The 24178-nt window shown below is 41.3% G+C and overlaps 1 protein-coding gene across 1 annotated transcript; it reads left to right on the plus strand.

Moving 5' to 3' along the window:
- Positions 1 to 6211: 6211 nt before the first annotated feature.
- LOC128940412 (protein mono-ADP-ribosyltransferase PARP12-like) lies at positions 6212 to 22353 on the plus strand. The gene is made up of 13 exons (XM_054281796.1): positions 6212 to 6261; positions 6648 to 6992; positions 7980 to 8115; positions 9714 to 10008; positions 10959 to 11057; positions 12948 to 13071; positions 13849 to 14044; positions 14516 to 14636; positions 15912 to 16008; positions 16904 to 16982; positions 18194 to 18324; positions 18958 to 19109; positions 19993 to 22353. Exons 1-13 carry the CDS (start codon positions 6212 to 6214, stop codon positions 20259 to 20261), a joined length of 2094 nt encoding a protein of 697 aa, XP_054137771.1. The 3' UTR covers positions 20262 to 22353.
- Positions 22354 to 24178: the final 1825 nt, after the last annotated feature.

The raw sequence follows: 24178 nt of genomic DNA on the forward strand, positions 1-24178 counted from the left end.
TCAAAGCACCTGACTGTTGCTTGCTTTTGATGGAATCCTTTGTTCCTCCAGTTTATCCCCTGCCACCACAGGTAGCTGCTGCTGATCTCCAAATCAATACCCTGAATCCTGGGTGATGTGTCAGCGCATGAACATTTGTGAATTTAGCTGATGAAAACAGAGAAAATAAAATGAACTCATAGAAGGAAAAGTCACAAGAGAACCTTGGCAAATTTTCACTGTAACAAGGAAGTCTCAATGAAAAGTAGGGACTAGCAGCTGGAAAATAAAGCTAGAAGTTTCTGATTTCTTGCAAATGCAGTTTAAAGAGGTTTTTTTTCCCCCCCCAACATTTCCTCTCCCATTTGCAGCTGACTGTCATCTTCAAAGGCTTTGGGCAGAATGTCTGAGAAACACACCCTCTCCTTTTGAAATCTATTGTCTGTCTTCTCCTATGGTGACAAAGATCCTGCTTTTTCCTTGGTGTGCTCAGACATTCCAGGTCTCACACTTGGCACAAAGCCCTGAAGAGCCTCCTGAGGCTCAGGGTGTCTGTGGATTACACTGTGGATGTTTCTGAAACAGATGTCCGAAAACTTAGCTGCTTGTGGTTATGAGTGGCTAGAATTGAGGATCCCTTCAGTCTTGTTTTCTCCATCAGTTTGACCTTATAAAAATAACAGCCATGTAGCCATAATATAGCAAGGGTTTTTTGAGCTACTATGTTCAGATATTACATTTTCATTCATAAGTATTGCCTGATGTAATGAACATATCTCTATCATTTCTATCTTACTGATAGAGTAAGTTCCTACCAATGGAATTTCATATTTTATTTCCAGCACAGGATGAAACATCACACAATGAGGGCAACTTCTGTACTGTTGCTAATTGTGGTGCAGAATGAAATGTGACAGGATTCAGTAACTGTCCTGGTCTCTGACAAGTTACTTTTTCTTTTTTACTCACCAGAAACTTCGACAAAGTGATGAGTTTTGAGCTGTTAGGTCTGAATGCATGATAAGCAAATCATTGTGATACAAAGATAAGCGGTTGGGTGGCAACTCCTACATTAAAGAAAATAGAATTGCTGTTCATTATCTGCCAACAGGGAGGTCACTCCCATCTGAAAGTGGAATGCTTAAAGGAAGAATTAACAGACACATTGAGATTCAGTATGTTAGAACTGTAGATAATGCAGACAGTGATAATGCAGTGGTAAATGCAGGAAAACTCCTGTGAGAGCAGCAACTGGCTTCTGACTTTGGCCAATTCACTGCTCGTTTGAGGATCACTATGGTTTTAAAGGAGTTTCTTAGGGGGTTTCTGAAAGGTTGAGAAAACCAGTGTGCTATATTATGGGTATGTGTGAATACATCACCTTTTTGAGGGTATGAAAAAGAACAAAAGCATAAGGCTTTTGACATTTACACTGTGACCAAGTAACAAAATGTTCAACAGAATAAGACTAGAAGTGTGCCAGTGACAAATAACAGCATCATTAACTATACTGTAAATACTCAGCCCCAATTTTTTTTTCTTTTCACAATCAAAACCTTTTGGAACTTATGTAATAAACCAAACTATACACAATACAATTTTTTGCATGCTATATTAGGCTACTTTATTCCTATAAAACAGAAAATTCATCCTAGATCCTGCCCAGACTATACTGCTTACATGCGAAAATATATGTTTACATTTCTATCCTGAGGCAAGAGCAAAAAACTGAGGATTTATCCTGCTCTTTGCAGAGGCTGCAAGATCCCTGGGACAGCCAACAGCCCCACAGTCTGGTGCTGTTCACACACTGCAACAGAACCGAGCTTCCTGATTCTTGCTTTCGAGTTGTGGGTGCATGTGTTACCTGTTGGATGGTTGATTTTTAGGTTAGCATGTCACTGGAGGCTCTTGCGATCCAATAATGATCCATATGCTGTTAATTAGTACAGATTTCAGAAACACTAGCTGTAAGTGAAGAAATTAGATAAGCACACAGAAAGAATAGGTTGATGGAACTGATTCCAACTGTACAAGCCCAAAGACTACATGGTCCTCACATAAAACACAGTTCTGAGGAAAGAACAAATTAAGCGTGGAATCCCAACAACTCTTGGGATAAATTCTACCAATTTTGACCAAGGTGGATGGGACACCTATACTTAACCCAGAAAAGGAACATACATAAATTATATGTGTTTGATAAAGAGCAAATACAAAGCGATTATAAACCAACCAGTTGCAGACAAAAGAATGGAAAGTTTGGCTGGGTTTAACCATGTTGTCAGACCAGCACCGGGACAAAAACTAACCCTCGATTAAATGTTTAAATGTAGGTTGTAGTATTAAAATGTAGATTGACAGGCAACCAAAAACACCTCCAAGCAAACATATAAAGAAGATATTCTGTCTTCTTCTGCCAATTTTCCTTACCTCAGCTCCCACAACAGACAATGTAAAGCTAGAAGTTTCACCATGCTAGCTGGGAGAAAGACTGAAACACGTGGATGGGGTGGGAAGTGGAGGCACCATGCACCATAACAACAGTGGATATTTTAAAGATGCATATGAAAATTCAAAGGAAAATCATAAAATTACTACATTTTGAATATTGATGCAAATAAGATTAAGAATTGACGCCACAGTTCAAATTAACACAATTATCCATGAACTGTTCCTAAAAATAAAGATATTAGTTTAATGACTGACACCTGCTAATTATTCCAAATTAAAGTTTTCATAGCACAATACATCAGATTTTAACAAAGGTTAAATTGCAGTACCTGAAGTCCCACAATTATTAAAACACCACAATTATTAAAACCCTACTCAGCTCTGAGTTCAGCAGCTGTTCAGAATCTTTAGGAACTGCTTAGAGGGAGCTTATTTCAGGACCAATGTGCACAGCCGTCCTTACCTGTAGGCAGAATAGTTTATATGCAATTATGCTACAATGGCATTTAAGAAAACAGCCTTACCTTTAATTTAGAGTATTTGAGAGGTGAAGAGGAGCCACTTGCCCTAGGTGCCCTTCATGTCTAATGGCACTCAATTATACAAATGAAAATTGACTTTTCTGTTAGCTGATAATTCTTCTTCTGAAGAAGAAAGTACAATTTTGCCTATATATAATTCACAGGTGGGGAAGTTCTATCAAATCAAAGGGGTACTTTTATTCTTCCTGAGGAACATGCCACAAAACAAACTGCAAGAAACTTGTGTGAGAAAGAATAAGCTATGATTTATTTTGGGTATGAATTCAGACATGGGAAGGTGCTGTAATTCAAAGGCATCTCTGCAAACCTTCTCTCTGCATCAATCATTGCTTGTTTTCATATTTCTACTTTTGTTCTCCATGAGAAAGAGACAGAATGATAGAGCCTCAAAAATCTCACTCAGGAGTTCCTGCAAAGCAGGAACAGCCATGTGAACTTCCCTGTGATACACACACCAACACTTTAGAATGAATTTGCTGTAAAGCTACCTGAAAACACCCCTCCAACCCTGATCTTACACTGCTCTTCTTTCTCTCTATGTAATGTTGACATTGATGTAATCATTCATACCAATTTTAAAATTAAAAAACTCCCGTATTTCTGACAAATGAATGGGGTTTTTCAGATGCATGAGGAAAGAAAGTGCGAAAGGGAGATACAGTTGAAACAAAGCTACCTGGACAGCACAGTGATACAGGGACAGATCTTTAAGATGTAAAAAGTTGGGAGCTGGTTTGATAGGACGGATTTTGGGTCAGAAAAAGTAAATGAATGCTGGGGAGAATGAGAGTTATCAAGTACAACGCTGCTTCGGTGTTTTTTACGGTGCTAAAGGGTTCCCTGAGTTTTGGTTCAGTCAAGACTGATTTCCTACTGATGAGGCAGTATACAGCTAGCCAATAATTTGAGATCATTAGACAAAACACCAAAATTAGGAGGCTTCCACCCTTATTCTCTTTCAGTGATGAAACAGCTGGATTTGGGTTTGGACCAGATGACCTCCTATGGCTTCTTTCCACCTCAGCTGTTCTGTGATTCTGTCAATCACTGCCAGTGCTGTGTGATCTCTCTCTTTGATGTGCCTTACAGGTGACCATCAGTGACAAATGTGCCCATCTGCAGGTCCGCCCCTCAGGTAAACACTGTCCTTAGGAAGAAAGGATGACAAAGACAGTGCAAGCTATGGAATTACTTCCATAGAACAAGTGACACTCCAGCCTCTCATGCTGTCTCCTAAACTGTGAAAAACACCAATCATTTGTTTTTAAAATTTCAAAAGTTTAATAGTAATAAAATGGTAATAAAAATAGCAATACAATTAGAGTAATAACAATTTGGACAATTAGGATTAGGTCAATATGAGACAATAAAAACAAAGAGTTACAGACGGTCTGCGTAGCTTTTTCTGGGCAAAATAAGCCCGAAAAAGGATACATGCTAACCCTTAAAAACAACAGCCTGTTGCATATTCACACATCTCATACATGATGCATAAATTCCATTCAAACAAAAGATTCTGTCTGGTCAGTGTCAACTTCTTCCTCTGAATCCTAACGGCATCTTCAGGGCTGAGCAAGGCAGGACAAAGTTTGTTTCTTCTGATAAGGGAGCAATAAATTCTTTTTCTCTGAAAGATTTAGGTGTCCTGTGGCTGCTATCTTGGTGCAAGTCCTCTCTTTAAAAAAAGTGTCTTATGTAGCACAATTTCTATACTAACATTATGTTATAACCTAAAACTATATTTAACACACTACTTAAGAAAATTAATACAGCATAACTTTCTAACATAACACATATAATATTAATTTTAATATTTGAAAAAAGCCAATCATAAAATACGCATTTTTCACATAAACATTTGCTGATAGACTGCCACAGGCAAGATTCAGATAGATCTCTCGGAGCCTGAACCTGTACCCTGACTGAGTAGAGCTGGTTTTCCATTCACTGTGCTTGTCTAGATTCTACTTATTGCCATTTCCTTCCCGATCTCACAGGGCAAGCAGGAAGTCAGACGAGACAAAGGGAAAGCCACAACAGAACAGGACTGGCAAAAGAAGGAAGGAGGCAGGACTTTTGTTCAATGAGAACCACCATCGGTGAGAGTCCCCATGCCTTCTACTGCTAGTCTGACTGAAATGATGGCACTTTGCATCATTGCTGTGCCACCATTTAAGGCATGCTTCCGAGTGTTATGAATAAGAAGCTTGACTAGGCCAATATTCAAGCAGCAATCAATTTATTATTTGATATGGTAAAGTATGAGCAATATAGTGCTGGGTACAGTGGGGGAAGTTTTCCCTCCAACTGCACACCGATAATTGATGGTTACAGGTATTTATAGGGGTACTCATCAGATTTTTTCAGCAGTTTCTATTTCCAATCTTTTACTCATCAGCAATTTTTATTCCAAATTATCACATCACAATTCTAAACACTATTGTGATTTTAATTTCCCAGGATGTATCTCAAAGGAGTATCCCCAGATGGTGATGGTCCAGTTTCCGAAAGAAGAAAGACTGATCCCATCTGGTGGGGTCCAGCTCCCCAGATGTGTGTGTGTCCACCTTTTAATTGCAAGGACTATAAACTCATAACAGTGATGTCCAGCTTCCCTTGGTTGAAACCATAAACCCTTGAGGTGATGTCCATCTTCCTTTCTCAAGCTGTTTTTCTCTGCTTCAATAAGGCGTGAGATAAGCATATTTCCTTTATATATATTCTAAAGCTATAGTTTCAAGGATACAAGTAATATTCTAAAATTATACTTCAAAAGGTTATTATTGCAGAGCTTTTTATGGATTAAATGCAAGCAAAAAGCAAGATCTTTAACACCTTAATTCCAATGCTGCTAAATCAACCAGGGTTAATTGCAAACAAAAGATACGTTCAAAGGCCTTTTCCCATGCTTTATTTTCCTCGGTTATTATTAGAATTCACAACTATCCCATTGTCAGTGTCCACACATATCGCAATCACAAGTACACAAGTCGCCTGTTTGTATCTGACACGAAACACAGCTCTGTATCTCACATGAGTGACTGTGAAGCAGAACCAGGAGTGCCAAAATGACCCAGACAAAGGCACTTAATTAAAAGATGGGCACCCTTCTGAAGAGTTTGGGAGTTCCTAGAGGATGAGGACATTGATGGCCACACTGATGCCAAGGCTGCTGTGCAGGCTGAAGCAGTGGTGTACCACCGTGAGCACTGTAAACAGGACAGCTGTGTGTCCAGATGTGTGACCATGACCGAGCTTTAAATTTAGATATCGAAACGAAAGGACTGTGAGAGCAACCTTCACGATATATCGTCAGAAAAGTGGCACAGGTCAGAAACCATAAACTGAGATGTTTTTGACGGCCGAATTCAGACACTAGCCTTCTCCCTGTAACTTAAGGCGGTGAAGCTCCATTCACCTGGCTGATGCTCCGTTCATCCCTGCGCCTGCTTTTTCCTACAGGAAATGTGTGACCTCCCAGCTGGTGACATGTGATTGAAAACAGTCAATACATGCTAAGGGTCAGGCAGAGGAGGGAGGCGAAGGGCCGTGCCCCGGCGCCGCCGACGGCTCACCCAGAGCAAGGCACTCCCCCGCGGGGGCAGAGCAGGCTCCGGGCGGAGACAGCCCCGCTCCCTCTCGAGCTGTTTCACTTTCGTTTCCGTTTCCGAGGCTTTCCCGGGCGGGGCTTCCCGAGAAAGCCATGGCGCTGGCGGTGCAGGCGCTGCGGGTGCTGTGCTCCAGCGGTGGCTGCCTGGAGCAGGGCGAGCTGCAGCGGCGGCTGCCGAGCCGGCCCTCGGCCGAGCAGCTGGCGGCCGTGCTGCGGGACGCGCGGCGCTTCACGCTGGTGCGGCGGCCCGGCCGGGCGGCGGCGGCAGAGGCCGAGGTGGCCGTGGTGGTGGCCACCAGCCCCGTGCGGCTGTGCCCGGAGCACGTCGCGGGCTGCCCGGGGCACTGCGGGCAGCTGCACATCTGCAAGTACCACCTGAAGGGCTTCTGCCGCAACCAGCTGGCCAGGTGAGGGGCGGGGGGCGGCCGCCATGGCGGGGGGCTCGGTGTGCCCCTTCAGGGGAAGGAGCTCTCAGTAAAGGCCTTTCCGCGTCGGAAATGCTCATTGCCTGTTTTTATTTATTTGCGTGTGTGTTGTTGCAAAGGTGGCAAACACAGGCGGTGCTTTCACAGCAACACTTCCTTCCCGGCTCATCACCCTGACGCTTTCCTGCCCCGTGGGCAGGGCCGTGCCAGGGAGAGCTGAGTGTCCCCTCAGGTCCCTGTGCTGTGGGACCCTGGGCACTGTGCTAGAGCTGAGTGTCCCTGCACGTCCCTGTGCTGCAGAATTTAAACCATGATGAACTTTGTGGTACATCCCTGAGCTGCGAGACCCTGGGCAGTGAGCTAAAGCTGGGTGTCCCCTCACATCCCTGTGCTGTGGGACCCTGGGCATTGTGCTAAGCTGAGTGTCCCTGCAGGTCCCTGTGCTATGGGACCTTGGGCAATGTGTTAAAGCTGAGTGTCCCCTCACATCCCTGTGCTGTGGGACCCTGGGCAATGGGATAAAGCTGAGTGTCCCCTCACGTCCCTGTGCTATGGGCCCCTGGGCAATGTGTTAAAGCTGTGTGTCCCCTCACATCCCTGTGCTGTGGGACCCTGGGCAATGAGCTAAAGCTGAGTGTCCCCGCATGTCCCTGAGCTGTGGGACCCCGGTGGATGCACTCATCGGCTGAGAGGGGGTGGTGCTCTGGAGCTTTGTTGGTCTTGTGGTTGTGAGCTGCAGGTCAAAAACATGCGGATATTGTCAGAGTGCACTGAGGCTATAATGACTGTGAATCAGAAGGAGCGTGGCAATTATCCTCAGAGTAATTATGTAATCTGCTTTGCAAATCACATAATGGCTTTATAGATGAGCAATGTGGACTTTGGTGTGCTTTTCCACTGTTCAGTGTAATGCCCATGGGGTATCAAAATAATGCCAGTCATTTTGATCTTGGGTTTCTTGAGTTCTAGGAAGGGATGCAAGTTTGTTCACAACTTCCACTCAGACCACAATCTCCGTGTTCTAAAGCACTATGGACTTGAGCATTTAAACCATGATGAACTTTGCCAGCTTCTGCTTCAAAATGACCCTTCCCTCTTACCAGAGGTGAGTATTACTGTAACAGCTTCTTAGTCTTGTGTTTCAGTGAGCATCACAACGTGGAAGAGGCTTGACAGATGTGGAGATATTGGTTGTCAATTTAGTTAGCTTAATGCAAATCTAAAAATAAACCTGCGTCCTCTGTTCTTGCCTGTGATGGGTTGACCCTGGCTGGCAGCTAAGCTCTTGAACAGTTCCTCACTCCCCTGTCACAAGCAGAGGAGGTGAGCATTAACAAGAAGAACTAAAGTGGCAAAACCTGTGAATGGAGATAAAGACAGTGTAGAAAGGGGAGGAAAGCAGGGGGAAGTGTTGCAAAGACACTTCTGCTTCACCACCTCAAAGCAGACTGATGCCCAATAAATCTCTGAGCAAGTGCTACCTTGTAGGAAGGACCCATCTCCCCTTTCTTTCACCTTCCCTCTGTCCCCTTCCCCACTATTATTATTTTCTTTTAGAGACTGACATTAGGTGGCATGGAATATCCCTTTGTCCAGTTTGGACCATTTCCTAGTTTTGGCTGGAATAGAGTTAATTGTCTTTCTCGTAGCTGATACAATGCTGTGCTTTGCATTCAGGGTGAAAACAATGTTGATAACATGTTTTAGTTTTTGCTGAGCAGTGCTTGCTCTGAGTCAAGGACTTTTCAGCTTTTCACACTGCCCTGCTAGCCCATAGCTTCAGAGTGCACAAGAAGCTGGGAGGGAATGCAGCCAGGACAGCTGCCCCAAACTGGACAAAAGGATTATCCAAACTGGACAAAAGGATACTCCATTCCATGTGACATCATTCTGAACAGTGGAGCAGGGGGGAGATGGCCCAGGGGTGGTGCCACACTGGTGGGGACTGGCTGGGCTTTGGTCAGTGGTTGGTGAGCATTGCATTGTGCATCTCTTGTTTTGTCTGTTCTTTTATCATCGTTATTATTTCCTCTTCGTTTTATGCCATGTTAAACTGTGTTTATCTCAGCCCTGCAGGGAGTGAGCGAGAGGCTGTGTGGTGTTTATCTGTTCTGGGTTCAGCTGAGATTGAGTTAATTTTATTACTGGTATCATAAACAGGGCTGTGTTTTGGATTTAATATGAAAATCACGTTGGCAACCCACTGAGTGCCTACCTTCAGTCCCAGGCCTCTGCAGCTCTGCCAGTGAGGAGGGGCACAAGGAGCCAGGAGGGAGCATGGCCAGGACAGCTGACCCAAACAGACCAAAGGGATGTGTTATCAACCCTATTTTGGTCCCAAACCCAAAACATAGTGTGGTATGGTCTGCTGTGAAGAATGTTAACTCCATCCCAGTCAGATTCAGTACCTCTTAGTCAAAAAAACTCCAAAACTAGAAAATTAGAGGTGTGATTTCGAACTAAATCCCATCTTGAGAATGTCTGTAAGAATGTTGTCTTTTGAAAGATCTTTCTAAACATTAGCGGGGCAAAGGAAAAGCAATCAAGTAATCATTTGGAAAACAAAAAGAAATAAGATATGCTTCTTTCAAAAGCAAATGTATGCACATTGTAGCCGTAAAAAACCTAAAAAACATGGATTCAAACAGTCTAAATGAGCACATTGTACTTTGAGGTTTAAATTCCTTTTTTCTTCTTCCCAAGGTCTGCTTGCATTATAACAAAGGTGATGGACCTTATGGGTCTTGTTCCTTTAAAACATCCTGCACCAAACTTCATGTTTGCCAGTACTTTCTGCGGGGTCAGTGCAGATTTGGCAGCAGCTGCAAACGGTCCCATGACTTATTAAATCCAGAATGTTTTGAGAAACTGGAGAAACAGGGGATGAGCTCAGACATTATCAAGAAACTACCTTCCACTTTTAGAAACATGTATGACATAAAAAATGGCAACAGGAGCATGTGTGACATAGAAGATGCCAAATCTTCACCATGCAAAGGTAAATAATATCATCTTTTGAATACATCAGAAGAGTCGTGGTAGTGAATTTAATATTTTCACTGATATCATTAGGAAAACTGAATTTACATCTTGATTTGTGTACAAAGATGGACCTTGTATTATCTCAATGACAGAGATCTTTGTCTTGACAAGTGAAGTCAAGAGAGGTTCCTGAGAAACAGAGTGCTGTTGTTTATAAAATTCTCAAACTTGGGGTTAAAGAAGTGTAACAGGAGCTGGAAGTAGGGAGCTCTATAATTTTGGAATTTTTTTAGGTAAAATACGTAAAGGTAGAGATCTGTTTAAGAATAGGAGTGATTGTCTGATTATAAATTTTTTAATTGCTTTTCTGTAATGTAGCGATTGTCTGGCACAAGAATTCACAAACAGCACTATCCTAGTTATTTCTTGGAAATGTAATATTTTTTTTGCACTTTTCTTTTGAAGTTCTTTAGAATTGTAATTAAAGTATAGTTTAGCAGGGAAAAAAAAGGATAACAGAATGGAGAATTCAAGTGTGTATGCTCATCTCTGCTATTCTGCCTGCAGTTCCTTCTTCCTTTCCTTAATGTGCTTTAATTTATAAAGTATCAGATTTTGAAACTTTGTATTTTATAGCTGCCAGTATGATCAGCTGTGTGGAATGCACATTTAACTCAAGTGCATCTGGAAGTATAAAGGATTTGGGTTCCGTTCTCGTTTTGTGGGGATAGCAAAAATCTGTGTCTGAGGAATTCAGCAGTTAGAGGGAAATCAAGTTCAGAAAGGATGGATACAGGGAGGGGACTTTGAGTATACAAGTTTATCAAAGGCTTCCTTGTCTTTCTGGGGCTGAGTGCAGTTAGGTGGTTACAATCATTGCCTTTAGGCTTCTTTCCAAGGACAGGAGCACTTTTAAGAGGCATTGTTGATCTGAAGTGTGTTAATGGCTCCAATTCCCCCCTCTAGATGGAAAACCCAGCGCTAGACGGGATTCCTCAGCTTCAAAGGAGGATGAATCAGAACAGATATGTTTACATCATCTCTACAGAGGTTGTGGCTTTAAAGGTAGGTTGTCTCAAGTATCAGTACAGACTGTGTCATGTCCAGCCTGTTTTTCTGTTGTCATAAAGAGGGAATGGTAGACATCTTTCACAGAAAGGGGAAACTTTCTGTGAGTTTATGTTTAGTTAAATCTCACTGCTGCCTTGACTGCTGTAGGAAAGTGTTTGACCTGGCACACCAAACAAAGGAGATGTTTTGTTTTTCTCTGGAATCTGCTTGTGCTGAAGATTGGCTACTCCACCTGTGTTTACCTAAGCGATTGCTGAATGATAAGAGTCACATTTCCAAACAGGAAAGATATGAAAGATACTGTGAATTCTACATTTTTTCTTCTCGTACTCTTCTATTCCATCTGTCTTAGCTGTCTCCCTTTCAAAATGTTCCAAGGTGTCCAGGAACAAGGCTGCTTTGCCAGAATTTTTGTTGATTTTTTTGTCATCCTTTTTTTTTTCTTGATGTTCTTGACCTGTGTACTGAACGCCTCCTTGTATGAAGGTGTGGTGCAGTTTCTCCTTGACTTTGCCTGGAGTTAAGTTTCCTTTTGTTCTGCTGTGGAAATTAGCTTGGTGTTTATGCACATGTGCACTGGTGATGTCACCTTCGCTCCTGTTGAGGAGTGACTGCCCACTGACACTTTGAACTCTTGTAACACTCTGATACTTGGCTCACTGCTACCATTGCTCTTCTGGATCTCTTGGAGACTTACTGAAGGGCAAAGGACTTTGAGACTAAATGAATGATGTCTGTATATTTATCAAAAGAGGGGAAAGGTGATGGCTGTTAACTGGGTTGTGTTGGAAGGTGTGGGACCTAGACATGGTATAAATACTATGGAATAAGTGGTGGATACATCCCTGCTTTCAGCTGGGACAGAGTTAATTTTCTTCCTAGAAGCCAGTACAGTGCTGTGTTTTGGATTTAGATGAGAATAACATTGATAACACATTGATGCTTTAGTTGTTGCCAAGTAGTGCTTACCCAAAGTCAAGAATTTTTCAGCTGCCCATGTTTTGCCAATTAAAAGGTGCACATAAGCTGGGAAGAGCATGGCCATGACAGCTGACCTGAACTTGTCAAAGGGCTATTCCATACCATTAGAACATCATGCTCAGCATATAGACTGGGGAGTTGGCTGGAGAGGCTGATTGCTGCTTGGGAAGGGGCTGGGCATCAGTCAGTGGGTGGTGAGCAAACATGTGTGCATCACTTGTATTTATTGGGCTTTGTTCCTGTCTCACTTTTTGTTGGCTTCATTATAGATATACAAGAGTGTATATATACATATATGTATATGTATATATACTTGAGCTTGCTATATTGTATTTTGTTTCAGTTACTAACCTGTTCTGATTTCAACCCACAGATTTACCCTTTTCCCATTCTCCCCATCTCACTGAAAGAAATGGGAGTAAATGGCTGTGTTGTACTTAGTTAGCATCTGAAGTCAAACAGTGACAGTCCTTCTCCTATCTTACAACTGCTGGGCTTTGGATTTTTCCTCAGTAATACCACTTTGTGATATAGTGGTTAATCATAAATACACTTTTTTCATATTTATTAAATAATAGCCTTGTAGGAGCCTGTGATCATTTTTTGTCTCTTTGAGAATGATCTGCACAATTTAAATGTGCAAAGAGAGTCTAGTACATACAAAAACTGAACTTCTACCTAAGCCCAAAAATTCAAGAGTTGCTTGCTTATGCTGAAAAAATTTTGAACTATTGCTTGTAATGGTGCCATAGGTGAACACTTTCCTGCCATCTTTGAAATCATCAAAAACTATCCTTTTGATGATTTCACCAGCTGGGTACACAGCCCTAAAATGTTGGAGTTCTCTCATAGCCTGTCAAAATAATGCATCTCCTACTTCTTTTTCTTTTTAAACTTTTACAGAAAAGTGTATCAGAACCCATTTTCACTTGCCATATCGATGGCAGTACTCTGAGGGTAATACCTGGAAGGACTTCGCAAATATGGAAGAAATAGAAGATGCATATTGTGACCCAAAAAACGCCAGGTATAAACTCCTATAAAAATTTATAATGTTTGGAGTTTGTTGTGTTGTACCAGATCCTTAGTGGCTGTAAATTGCTGCAATTCTAATGTAGTCATTGCATAAGTAGTTTTATTTGACATTCTTCTACTGACCTCACTTTGCATGAGATTTGCTCCTTGCCTCCCCTTTTCCCACTGTCCATATTGTGGAACTGGCAGAATACCTGAAGAAAGATATATATATATATGATAGATAGATAGATACATAGATAGATAGATAGATGGATACATACATACATACATACATACTCTTGGGAGCAGAGCATGTGAAGAATATAGAAGTATCTTTCAGAGTTTGGAACTGGTTATATAGGACAGAGTATTGAAACGGGCTCATGCCAGTATGCCACATGCCATGCTGGAAAATTACCTGTTCCTCTTATGTTACAGGCTCTTTGAAGCCCTCCTTAAGTTATGTCAGTGTTCTCTTTAGAATATAGCTGGTCAGCAAGGAGAAGGCAGTGCCTGTTTTCCAGTGTTCTGATTTAGGAGTGGGTTATGATCATTGCCCATAGAACCAATGTGGGACATAGTACTGTAATGCAAAATATGTACAAACACATAATAGAGCTAGCACACAGAGTTGGGAAAAGTGCAAGGTGCAAAGCACACATTGTAGTGAAAAGTGCACCTTTGTGGTCTGCTTTTGGGTGAGATTGACTTAATTTGTAGTGGGCTTCTGAATCTATGAGTAAAGCTTCACAAACACTTCTGATTTTTTTCCCTCTTTTTTTTATAGATTTGATTGTGCTTTTACTGAAGAGTTCCTTTTCCCATTCAGTATCTCTTTTCATGACATGTGCTGTGGGTTGAAAAAAGTCAGACGTCTTTCTACAGCCTCCTCTGTGACCAAACCCCCTCACTTCATCCTCACAACAGAATGGATCTGGTACTGGAAAGATGAATATGGCACGTGGCAGGAGTATGGAAAACAAGTAAGTGTGGAGAAATGGAGAGGATCATAACACTGGGTGACAAGTGCAGAACTACTGAAAAGTGCACAGTGCTTATATCCTCCCCCTCTCTTGTCACCCTCTTCCTCTCACTAATATAGATGGACATTAAAGGCCTAATGGGGTCTTTTCCCTGTGATTTTGATTGGTTCAGGTGGGGGACTGATCACTGATGAGTCACAAATATTATCAGATAACTATTCACTGAGATAGGATCACAGTAATAATACATTTTTTCCATTGCTTCTGAGAAAAGCCTCCTTCTCTGAAGTTCCAGTGGTACTCTACCATCTTGCTTGGTCCAGTTGGTGAATGTGTCACTCCAAATCAAGGATTTCTCATATGCTGATCTATCTTGCAGCCAACATACATAAGAGAGTTGTTGGTTTTTAGACTTGCTTGTCTATAACAGACCAGGAGAAACTTTTTTTCTCTCTATTTTTGGTGTGACAGGATGATCTCCATGCAGCTGCTACTGTCTGCAGTGATGACCTGGAGAAAGCTTATTTGACTGAAAGTTCTCCAAAGATGACCTTCAAAGCTGGAAGACATGAATATGAAATAAATTTTGTGTGTAGGTTGCATTTGTTTTGTTTTTCTGTTTTGTCCTTCCCTCCCAGATATCTTGTGGTTCTGAATTATTACAGGAGATAGAAGAGAGAAATTTGGACTTTGAATTGCAATGCTTACAGAGACAGAGTTTCTATTAAAGTTCTCAGGATAAGAGCTGTTCACATAAGCAGAGTGACATTCTATTCTTTCAAAGCTTTTATTTTTGAGGAGTTTTTGTGCTAGGTTTCAAGATATCTGCCAGAAAGTCCAAGCATGACACTGATGCTGGCACCAACACAAATGCTGAGGAACTTCCAGAAGACTTGACAAGCTAGCTTCTGCTCTACTTTAATCACTGGTTTGCAGAAAAAAACCCCACTTGGACAAAATGTAGGGTCCAAACAATCCTTAGCATTGCAAGATTATTGCACATATTTTCTTTTCATCCTGTCTGGAGAGGCTGAGAAAACACCTTGACTATGTCAAAGTAGGAAGAAGTGTTTCCCAAGAGTTCAGGAAATATAAGCCACTGTGATGGTACTGTCCTCTCTGAGCTGTTGCTTTTGCTGGCATCTTTTTCAAAAATTATCAGAGAATCAGCCTGCCTGGACTGTCAGTTTGGTGTAGTTGTCTTTGATCCAGCTTTTCATTGCTATCTCATTCTGCATGAAAAAAAGCCAAACACAAAAACCCCAAACCAAAAAACCAGAAAGGACATGTTATGTGTTGTTTGTGATTCAATCAAAAGCAATACTGGGAAAACTTGGCCAGCTTAGAAGTGAAAATTGCATAGTGAGTCAATCCTTTTTCTAAGGTTTGGGCTTTTTTAGTAACTTAGGCAAATATATGCAGTGTAGATGTCTTTCAGAACTTCATTTCTAGGCTTGGTGGTGTCAAGAGGTGTTTTTGTTTGTTTTTCTGTGTATCTCTCTCTGAAGATAAGGCCTCATTGTCCTGGCTGGTACTGACTCCTAATTTTTAGTATGATGTCACAGTAGCTGCAGAGTTTCCAAGATGCAGAAGAAATGCCTCTAAAATTCAGGTTGCTCTGACATGTTTCTCTTGGTGGCCAATAGAAATAAATGGTCTGTGATAGATGTTGGGTTGTGTTTACAGGGTTTGAAATCTACAACTAAGTGTAGGAAAAAAGTATCTTGGTTGCAAAATGAGGAGGAGGGAGCCTTTTTGTCCATGTTTTTGACAAAACAACTTGGTGACAAACGTAGCTGCAGTGTGAAGGCTTTCAAAAACATCTTTGATTGTTCATGGGATTTCGTTTGGGTTTTTTTTTCCCCAGCCATGATGCAGAAAAACCTTCACTACAAAACAGAGAGGAAGATTTGCAGGAGACCTAAATTTGTCTCTCAGGCAGAGGTGGAAAAGACAAAAGCCAGGTAATCACAACTGCTCATTCTGAGGTGATGGGTTTAGTGCTTTGTGAATGGTGAATCCTCCATGGGTGCAAGTAGGATGAAGAAGTAGCTGCTGAGGCAATTGTGAAAGGGCCAAACTTCCTACAACCATGTCTGGCCAGGGCAGTGTTACAGCCTGGCCAGCAGTTTTCAATCAGTTCAGAAACCTCTGTGGTGAAGAAAATTTGGGCTGGGCCACAGGAATTGTGGAATGGTAGGAAATAATTCAACATGTAGCAGTGTGTTTATGTGTACTAGCTCTTTCTGAGATGAATAATTTTCAAAGCTAAGTGCAAGTTCAGAAAAATTCTTTTGAGAGCAGCCAGACAATCTGAAAGGAAAGCAGTAGTTGTTACAGGTAGAGCAAAAGGTGGGAGCCTGCAAGGAGATAGAGCTGCATGTAACAGCCAATTTTTGCACATTCCCTTGCAGCACACACTCCTTGCTTAAACACTGAAAAGAGCAGCTAAGCACACTAATTAAAATTGGGGTGTAAGTACAGGGGAGGGCTGTATCTATCCTGTTTCAGTCACACTGACGTGATACTGGATGCATTTGTATTTACCTCCCCATGTCTATTACAGCTTTTATATATACATTCAACTCTGCAAGAGAAATCCAGATGTGTTGAGTTTAGAGTATCGATTTCTTATTTTCTGATTTGGCATCTTGCTTTCTGACATAAGTCTTGACACGATGACTTGGAACAAATATTTTCACGTGCTGAACAGAAATGACAGTTTTGAAATATTTTTTGATATGTTCAGTTGCCTATATTCTCCCTAAGCTTGACAAAAGTGTTTAGTATAATATGTACATAAAATGTCATGTTTAGTTTTATTTTAATTGTCTGTTTGTAATGTCTTATAATCTACAGGGGTGTTAAACATACAGAAGGGTTTAAGAACATTCCAGCTCACTGGGACAAATCTGCCCTGCCTGAACTGGGATTCAAGGTTTGGAGCTTTTTAGTTTTTTCTTTCTGTCAGTTTTGTCATGTAAGGTTTGTTCCATCACAAGTTCATGGTTTCTTCTGGCTTTATAAATGACTGTTTCTATGTAGCATAATACAGAGGTAGTGCTAAATTTAAACCTGATACCACACTGGGCAGACTTGGAGGTGAAACTAGACCCAAATTTAAACAAATGGTGGCAGTAAAACTGTGGCAGCAGGGACTTCCACTGTTACTATTAATCCCTTGGCTTGGCAGATTTGCTGTGTTAACAAGACTGGTACTGGTGCCCAAAATACACAGTTTTGATGTTCCAACATGTGCTGAAAAGCATCAGAGGTAAATGATGCCTCTGAGCTTCAGAGCAGCCCTTCCTTTAGCTGTAAGCTGTTGTATGTCTCTGGAGAGCTGCTCTGAAACCAGGGGAGTTCACAGAATGGTTGGGCTTGGATGGGGGAACCTCTGGAGATCACAGAAACCAACTCCCCTGCTAAAGCAGGTTCACCCAGAGGAGGTCACACAGGATTGTGTCCAGGTAGGTTTTGAATATCTCCAGAGAGACTCCACAACCTCTCCGGGCAGCTTGTTCAGGATGGGATCTTTTATTATTAAGCTTATTATTATTTTATTCATTCCAGCGAAGTAAACTTCTTTACCTTTGTAACTCACCCAGTTAATACATGTGTGGCATACTTTCTCTGACTTCCTCTCTGCTTCCACCAGCTCCTCTGTCAACACTAGTAACTGTGCCTACAGAAAAGGTATTATCTGATGCTCAAAAATCACTAACTTGCAAAATGCAAATCCTCAACAAGTTGTCACTAAGAAACAAGACTAACATTGACATTTTTTATGTTCCTACGAAAATATGCAAGTAAGCTTTGCATGCTTTCAGAACTGTCATGTAAGGAACTGATTTTTAGTAGTGGGACCATGTTTCTCCCTAAAATTGTTTGACTAAAGCCTCTCCAATTGATTTAGAAACAACAGGCAGTGAGTGCACTTTGTGTTCACTAGCTGTCAGGAGTATAAAATAAAAAAGATTCTCTGGTTTTCTGCAACATAAATTCTCAATTCCTTATTTATGTGCTCATTTCTGCCAAGTATTTAGATACTGTTTGATGCATGCATGCATATCTGGACCCAGATACTAAGAGGGGTTGAGTGGCTGCACAAAAGCATGCCAAAGTAACTTTTCAAACTTTTCCTTGCAGCTGATTGAGCTTGACTGTTCTTCTGAAGAATACAAGAAAGTCAAAGTGGACTTTCAGCGCACAATGCCCAAAGCAGCTATTAAAAAGATCTGTAGAGTTCAGAACCCATCCCTCTGGGAACTGTATCAATGGTAAGGGTAAAACACTGCTCTGGTGTGTGTGCATGGTGTTTGTTGTTTCTGCAGTTAGCTGTATGTGCTGTGCTAAAGATAGAACGTGCATTCCTGAAATGCCTCTGCCACCACTCTCCCACTGAAATACCTACCTAGTATCAACATTTAGATAAGAGGTATCAACAAACCCAAAGCTCAGTCAAGACACAGAGCTTAGAACAGTCAGATTCGGGGCTGTGTGGGAGGAATCCTTGCTCCTGACTTCTGCCAGGCCTGTGTCCATGACAGCTTCCTTCCAGTGAAACCTTGAAGCTGGTAATGAGTCACATTTAGCACAGTGTTTTGCAGCTGGTCAAAATTGAAACAGCCTTTAAAATGAAATGCAAAACTCAGGGAGGGCAAACCTTAATAGAAACTTCTGTGTTCAGGGAAAAAAAATAACACTGAGATTCCTCCCTCTCTCTTCAAAGGCAGTGAAGGAAATAAAACCTTTGTAGTAAAGCATTTATGTATAATGTGATGAAAACAGGTTTGTATGCCCAAATTAGGCCTTACTGTAAAGATTTTCAGAATATATTCTGTGTAAAATTGTTTCTGAGTAGCTGGAAACTGTGGGGACAGCCACAGCAAAGGTTCTGCTTCTCATTGCAGGCAGAAGGACCTAATGCAGAAGAGCAATGGTGGAAAGGCTGCAGATGAGAGATTTTTATTTCATGGGACCAGTAAAAAAGACATTGATGCCATCTGCCAGCAAAACTTTGACTGGAGAATCTGTGGCCTTCATGGGACAGTCTATGGCAAAGGTTGTTCTTCAGCTCCTTCTGTAATCCTTGACTTGCTAAAAATTCTCAGTACTCACTGCAGAGGGCTCAAGTTTACAAGGTGGTACTTGGCCAGTCCTGGGCTTCTCTGTGTCATGATGTGGGACACACAGCTGAGTTTCACAAGGGTCATTTGGAGCTAAGGCACTCCAAAAGGCCTTGGCCTCTGTTGTAGGGATGGTTTCTGCTGGACTCCAGGCTTACTGCTGTTCCAGTTTCTCCCAACTCCTACAGAAAAGCAGCCTGGCTTTTTTTAGTCTGGTTTTGATTTTTTGGGGGGATTTTTTGTTTGTTTGTTTGTTTTTATTTTCTTTTCCCCCAAGAATCTAAATGCCATTCTGGTTACAGGTTTTTTGCCTTGTTAGCAGATTATATCCTTCCATATTGTCCTATGTACAGGAAATTACCAGCACATCAAGCTGAGACAGGCTGACTGGCTGACTACACACCTTTCTGCCTGAATACTTTGTAACTCTCAGAAATGTTAGAGGATCACAGTGTGTTTTGAGCATGGAAGGGACCCACAGGATCATCAAGTCCAGCTGTGCTGATGAATATTAGTAGCCTCTGCCAGGAGAGGAATTGTGGTGATGATGGGGGAGCTGGACATCTAGGGTTAGGAGGAAATCCTTTAGAAGATTATGATAACGTTTTAAACATTGGTTTTTAATATGTGTGCTGTGAAAACAAAAAAGTGCATAGTGGTTGTTTCCACTAAGAGGGACATAGAGGCCAGGTGAAGGCTTTGGAAAGGCTGTTCATGAATTGCTTAATGGGTTTGTTTATTAATTCATTTTCACACAGTATCACTTTGTTCCTGCTGCTTTAGTGTCTGACAAACTCTGTCTTGCTGTCTCTTCTGCAGGCAGCTATTTTGCAAGGGATGCATCTTATTCTGACAACTACTGTGGGACAGACTCAGACACCAAGACCATGTTCCTGGCCCGAGTGCTGGTGGGGGAGTTCACTCTTGGGAGTTCTCATTATGTTCGGCCTCCCATGAAGGACAACCAAAAATTCTATGACAGTTGTGTGAATAACTCCTCCAACCCTTCTATCTTTGTCATCTTTGAGAAGCAGCAGATTTATCCAGAGTATCTCATAGAATACCAGGCATCAGCAAGATTTCTATAGCAGGAAAACCTGTCATCCTTATGTTTAACTGGTTTAAACAGTTTTTTAGTTTTGACTTGAGAGAGAAAAATTGATTTTGAAGAAGCTGTGTGATCAGATAGGTGAGTGTTCAGAAACATTTTTTCTCTGTCTTTTCTGTGTAATAGAAAACAAGGCATAAAAAGACACAGAGGATGTTTTAGAATTTCTGAAATCCTGTTTCTGTATCCTATTTGTAGCAGCTTTCACATTACCCTACATTATGGGAGCCTTTTATAAATTTATTAGAAGAAATTGCTGATGGTTGTAGCATGAGGATTGGCCATGACTGCCAAGTTTAAACAGTTTGTAGTTATTGTTTCAGGATAGATTTTTACATGTGCTCATTGGTCAGAGGCACTATCCCTCTACCTGTTTATCTTTTAACTCAAAACTGGATAAAATACAGTTTTTTAGTAATCTATCTCCTGTAACAGTAGACATTCAGGTGTTTGCAACTGTGATTGTACAATCTCTGTGCTCAACTCATTGCATAAATTCATAGTAGCACTCTTCTTTTTTGTTCTTACTTAATCTGCACCAACAAAACCTCAAAAATTAAACTTGCTTGTTGAAAAAGAGCAGAGACTTATTTTCACTTGTTGAGTTTCTCATTTAAAACAATTACCAAAGATACAAGCATAACAGAGGTTGCTTGGTGCTGTGTAACTCAGATGATTTACTGTATCAAATAAATTCTGTATTTCATGTCTGAGAACACAAGTTTTTCATGACTTTCACTGTGCCTACAAACACAAGAGTGCTGACAGGTGCTGTGGAGGAAGCAGAGGAGGCAACTCACACTGTTATTTAATACCATACTTAGGAGGGAAACATGCTGCTTGTCCTGCTTGATTATCAGTACCTTGGTTCTGTGGATGAACTTTATGGTTCCCTTAGAGCTGCTGGGAAGGATGGTGAGTGACTGTCTCTCATTAGCTGTTCTGCCTCTTTGGGTGCAGGAGATTCACAGATTTCCTGTGTAATCAAGCTGTCATTGGACTTCTTTCAAGAAAAACATGCTTACCTAGGAAGTTGTCTTCAGCCACAGAGCTGAAACCTTTTAAATCTGAAAATTAGATTGAATATTTAATTATTCATATCAGAAGAAGATAATAGGGTTGAGCAGTCAGCTTACATGTGTGCAATCAAAAAACTTGAGCTATCAAATATTTTTTTAAGAATAAAGTTGCTGATGCATAGATACTTTATCATAAGATCAACGTGCTAAAGTAGCTATAAGTTAGCTATACTGTGCTGCAGAAGCCTTGAGAAATACTTTCTATATGACCTAAAAAAGCTCATCTTCAGCTACATTCTGTATATTTCTTTTTAACTCATCTGGATGATGACTGACAGGTGTTCACTGGGTAACTCTTTATTACTTCAGCACTGTGAGCCAGGAGCCTGGCCATGAATAGCTGGAGTAAGGCTGTGCAGACCCCCTTTTTTGTAAACTGCAAATCTAGCAGCATATCTCCTATTTGTGTTTAAGTATCTCCTATTTGTGTTTAATCCCTCTGCAACACAGAATAGGGACAGGTAAATTGGCTGTATTATTTCTTTTGAAAGATTTGTAATAGAACATAAAGGATAAATCTAATGTCAGCAAAAGAGCTTGTCAGCAAATAGTGCATTCCTTGAGGAGGATTACAGTTATGTAGGAAAGATTTCCTGTCTGTTCAGAGTAAGTTTTTTTGCCAAAACAAAACCCATGTTCATCTACATGTTAATAGCAAATGAAAATACTGGTTGTTTGAATTTCTTCCTCTGAACATAAGCAGAATTTCAGGTAAGAACTAGGATAGCTAAAGACATGTTAATCTTCTGCCAGAACATTGAAACAAACATTCTTTTTCAGGCAAAAAGTTGAAATATTTTTATTGATATTTTTTATTGTATTTTTAAAACTTCTAACTTGGTTCTTGTATGTGTATGAGTGTAAGTAAAACAGAGAATAAAATTCCTGGTTGTTGTACTTTGTCGTCTGTTATTTCTCCATTATCACAGAAAAGAAAAGTTACCATGTTTTCCACTTTTGAAACTGCAGGGGTAACATTCTTGTGTATGGTAAATAAACAGGTACTCAAGCCAGTAAACTCCTTCTGAGGGTTTCCTCTCTTTCAATACTGAAATCACAATATTTCAATACACTTGTAAATTTAGAGGTTGTTGTTAAGCAGTAGGAATCCCTCTACAGCTGTTTGGGTTACATTTTGAAATGAACACATTAAAGAGATGTTTGCATTAAACCCAAACTTTAGACAAAAAGTAACATTGATCCTCTTTTCTGAGTGAGGAGTATCTCTTTTGGCTACTTAAGCCAAGCCACTGAGCAGGAAGAGTGCAGTAATGTGTCGCTCACTCCCACACCATGTGAGGAGACAGATAAGCTATGAAGGTTGTTTCCCTTTTTGGTACCAGGTCCATCCTGGCAAGGCAGACAGCACAGCCAGCAGAAGCCAAACAGCTTTGCTGTGCCAGCAGTGGGGTATGGAGCACGGGGGTTTGTGACCCCTGATTCTGCTGTGCTGGAGAGGGGCCTGGCAGCCAGCCAGAGGCAGTTCACTGCACCCTTTCATGAGGAGTACCTGGAGCCAGGTTTGTCTTGATTTTCTGACTGGATTTTATGCTATGTGGGTGCCAAAATCCTGTCTAAGAGTTGGCAGCAAGGGAGTGGCATTATCCAGTTTGGATACCTGCAGCCTGGCAGAGCAGGGGCTGGTGGGTGAGAGGAACTTGGGTGGATGGCAGATAGCAGGTGCTCAATGCTGCTGGGCTTGGAGAACAAGCTTTGCTTCCAGGAACCAGGGCTGCCTTAGGGCCAAAGGGCAAGTGGGAATTGCAGAAATGCTGCTTAACTTGGAGTTCTTCCAGCAGAAGATCCGGGTGGGATGGCTGTTACATGGGCAGCAGAACTGCTGCTTCCCTGTGTGTCCAAGGATAGACTTCATGGCCTCCAAAGCTCCATTGCACTTCTTGCTTCAGGCCCATCACAGTTTCATCTCTGCATGCAGAAATCCTAGCAAATGGGGGAATACTCCCTCCTTGAAAGTAGCCACAGCTCCCTGCAGTGCAGGGAGAAAAACATCTTGGAAACATGAGATTTTTCAAGGTCAGAAGAAAGTGAGTGGGGCCAGTATAAACCAAGCAGTGACAGACAGTTTATAAGTCAGCTTTAAATTCTTTTACGCTGCTTTCTGCTGTAAACACGTGGAAGAGTCTGGTATCAGGTGAAGCTATGTCCAGGATGATTAACAAAGGGAAATGAAGTGATCATTGCCTGAAGTATCTCACACAGAGAGGAAATTCTGCAGTTTAATGCCAGGTAAAACGAGAAAGTTCCAATTTACAATCCATGAAGCATAATAATTTCTGCCACCCAACTCTGTTTTTCTAAGAATGCTATTTTTAAAGTACAAAACTGTAAAGCTTTTTTTCTATCAGCAGCTTCATTAAAAATACCATTTCATACTGACAGCTTTCTGTCATCATTTACAAAGACCAGAAGACATATTTAATAGAAGCTTTCCTTTACCAAGCAGCCTTTGCTTCATATCAGCTGTCAGAGAATGACTAAAACCCTTTTGTAACACAGACGTGCCCAATTTTAAACAAACTCACAGCTCAGCAATGCAAGACAACACACTTGCTGTTTCTGAGGAAAGGAATTTTAAACCAGCTTCCTTGTTCCTTCCTAGCCCCAACTGCTGCTGACTGAAGCATGTTGTACCAGAATGCTAAACAGTTACCATTACTTAAGGATATAAAGTCATGTTTTGCTATTGCAATTATAAACATAGTGCTGGGGGTGGGGTTTTTGTTGATACTGTTTTGCTTTTGTTCTGGAGGGGTATTCGGTAGCTTTATTTTTGTTGTTTGTTTTTTTGAGGGTTTTT

The sequence above is a fragment of the Melozone crissalis genome, unplaced genomic scaffold (genome assembly GCF_028551555.1).
Source record: "Melozone crissalis strain CALT ecotype California unplaced genomic scaffold, PUWL_Pcris_2 ptg000033l_1, whole genome shotgun sequence".
Lineage (NCBI taxonomy): Eukaryota > Metazoa > Chordata > Aves > Passeriformes > Passerellidae > Melozone > Melozone crissalis.

What these genes read in the sequence shown, in the direction of transcription:
- LOC128940412 (XM_054281796.1), top strand. Translation starts at nt 6,212, where the DNA reads ATGTGTGACCATGACCGAGCTTTAAATTTAGATATCGAAACGAAAGGA. An exon ending in TGCCGCAACCAGCTGGCCAG is followed by an intron (nt 6,993 to 7,979) that starts GTGAGGGGCGGG and finishes CTTGAGTTCTAG; the next exon opens with GAAGGGATGCAAGTTTGTTC. An exon ending in ACCCTTCCCTCTTACCAGAG is followed by an intron (nt 8,116 to 9,713) that starts GTGAGTATTACT and finishes CTTCTTCCCAAG; the next exon opens with GTCTGCTTGCATTATAACAA.